This window comes from Engraulis encrasicolus, chromosome 18, assembly GCF_034702125.1.
Source record: "Engraulis encrasicolus isolate BLACKSEA-1 chromosome 18, IST_EnEncr_1.0, whole genome shotgun sequence".
Lineage (NCBI taxonomy): Eukaryota > Metazoa > Chordata > Actinopteri > Clupeiformes > Engraulidae > Engraulis > Engraulis encrasicolus.
In genome coordinates, this window is record NC_085874.1 from 49,210,824 (window position 1) to 49,213,033 (window position 2,210).

A 2,210-nucleotide genomic window follows, 5' to 3' on the forward strand; every position below is an offset into this window, starting at 1 on the left:
AGGAACAAAAAAAAAAAGACTGATGTGTGAACTACATTACAGGCCCGTCCGTCACAAATAGTTAATGACAGCAGGCCCAAGTTAAATAGCCTACAGTTAAATTTAGCTAGGTTGCTAATCATTCTTTTCGCAGGCTTGGCATGTGCCTCGAACAACCTTGGCATACCTCGGAGGACCTTGATTCCCTCTTGAGGTTACACGTCTCCTGTTGCGTCTGCTCGCCTTTTGCCCTTTCCCCCCTTCTTCCCTCTCACTGCTGATCCCCCGATTCATGTGGACCCAGATATGAAGACTAGATGCCATGTTTAGGCCTTTGGTGTGGCCCAACCCTGGGCACTGCTGTGCTGTCTTGGGGTGCGTTCCAATATGCGACCTTGCTTCCTGCACTTGTGCTTGTGGCCTCGTACCAGGAAGTAATACGTCATGATGACATCACTGACAACAGCATTATATTTCAATATCTTGCAAAAGCTCAATTGTAAAGTCTTTTTCTCATTTGCAATTGGGATGGTGAATGAAAAACAGTCCCCCAAAAGTTGTTGTGGCTAGGCTGACAGCTGGGAAACTTTATTGTTTTCTCCACGGAGGAGGGGCCAGGAGGCGGGACGAGGCCACAAGCACAAGTGGAGGAAGCAAGGACTCATATTGGAATGAACCCTTGGTCCGGTATGCTATGTTTTTCATAGATGTTGTGTTAGCGCCACCTATGGGTTAATGTGCGCATCACCTTATGATCCATTGATAGCAGTATTATACCAGTTAAACATGGCTGCGATCTGACTTAAGCTATTCATTCCAATGTACAGGAGTGCACAATGCGGCATCTACCACACAATATCTATGATATGGATCAAGGATTAGAAATTAACCTTGCAAATTATTAACCTTTACTAACCACTGACAAATAAATGGTAAAAAAAAAAAGAAATTCACCAGTCATTCAACAGTAAGTGATTATTCTGTGCCCCAACATCCCCCCAGCCCAGCCACTCATGAAGTTCACCAGCACGTGGTTAGTGGCTGGTGGCTGGTGGCTGGTGGCTGGTGCGAATGTCCATCATCATTGCTGGTGTAATGTACTGTATGTAGTACTGTGGAGTTGTCTCTGGTAGAGTGGAGCTCCGGGGTGGGGGGGTGGCCGGTTCTCCTAGCGCTGATTGTAGTTGTAGGGGGGGGTTCTCCTAGCGTGGAGCTCCGGGTGGGGGGGGTTGTGCTAGCGCTGGTTGGAGTTCTTGGAGGGGGGGGGGGGGGGGGGGGGGGGGTTCTCCTAGCGCTGGTTATGTGCTGATAGTATGGAGCTCCAGTGGTGGGGGGGGGTTGTCCTAGTGCTGGTTGGAGTTGTCGGGGGGGAGAGGCGGGGTGTTGTCCTAGCGCTGGCTGGCCCGGATCACCCACTCTGGTAGTGTGGAGCTCCGGGTTGGAGCTCCAGGGGGGGTGTTGTCCTAGCGCTGGTTGGAGTTGTCGGGGGGGAGAGGGGGGTGTTGTCCTAGCGCTGGTTGGAGTTGTCGGGGGGGGGGGGGGGGGGTGTTGTCCTAGCGCTGGCTGGCCCGGATCACCCACTCTGGTAGTGTTGGAGCTCCAGGAGGGGGGTTGTCCTAGCGCTGGTTGGGGGGGTGGGATGTTGTCCTAGCGCTGGCTGGCCCGGATCACCCACTCCGCACTGGGGTTGAGCTCCAGCAGGGCCTTCATGTACGCCTCCTCATCCAGGCAGCGCTCCTCTGCAGCACACACACACACACACAGTTAGTCATAGTCAGCCACACACACACACGCACACACACGCACACGCGCACGCACACAGAGACATGTTGTCGCACTGATAGACACACTCACACAGGTGGGTTGCGCATGAGAGAGGTACAGAGATAGAGAGAGATAGAGAGAGATAGAGAGAGATAGAGAGAGAGAGAGAGAGAGAGAGAGAGAGAGAGAGAGAGAGAGAGAGAGAGAGAGAGACGTACACACACACTTACTAATGTTTCCTCCGATCTCGTAAAGATACAGATCTTCTCTCTTCACAGACACACAGCTGTGGGGGAGAAAGAGAGAGAGAGCAAGCAGAGGTTTCTATTAGCAACAGATCAGGGGTCCGTTTCTCGATTCTTGTCTTTTCTAACCGTCTTAAGACCGTCTCAAGACCGTCTTACCGTTCCCTTGGATTTAGTGGTGAGCGTCGCTGTCGAGAGAGACTTGAGTCGCTCTTACGAAGG

At 52.1% G+C, this 2,210-nt stretch overlaps 1 protein-coding gene across 1 annotated transcript in view; it reads right to left on the reverse strand.

Moving 5' to 3' along the window:
• Positions 1–1,317: 1,317 nt before the first annotated feature.
• arhgap18 (Rho GTPase activating protein 18) overlaps positions 1,318–2,210 on the reverse strand; it is a 35,644-nt gene continuing 34,751 nt past the window's right edge. Inside the window, exons 12-13 of the mRNA XM_063222224.1 lie at positions 1,974–2,029; positions 1,318–1,718 (exon numbers count right to left, since the gene is read on the reverse strand). Of these exons, the coding sequence (XP_063078294.1) occupies position 1,718; positions 1,974–2,029 (57 nt within the window). The 3' untranslated portion in view covers positions 1,318–1,717. The remainder of the gene's footprint in view (positions 1,719–1,973; positions 2,030–2,210) is intronic.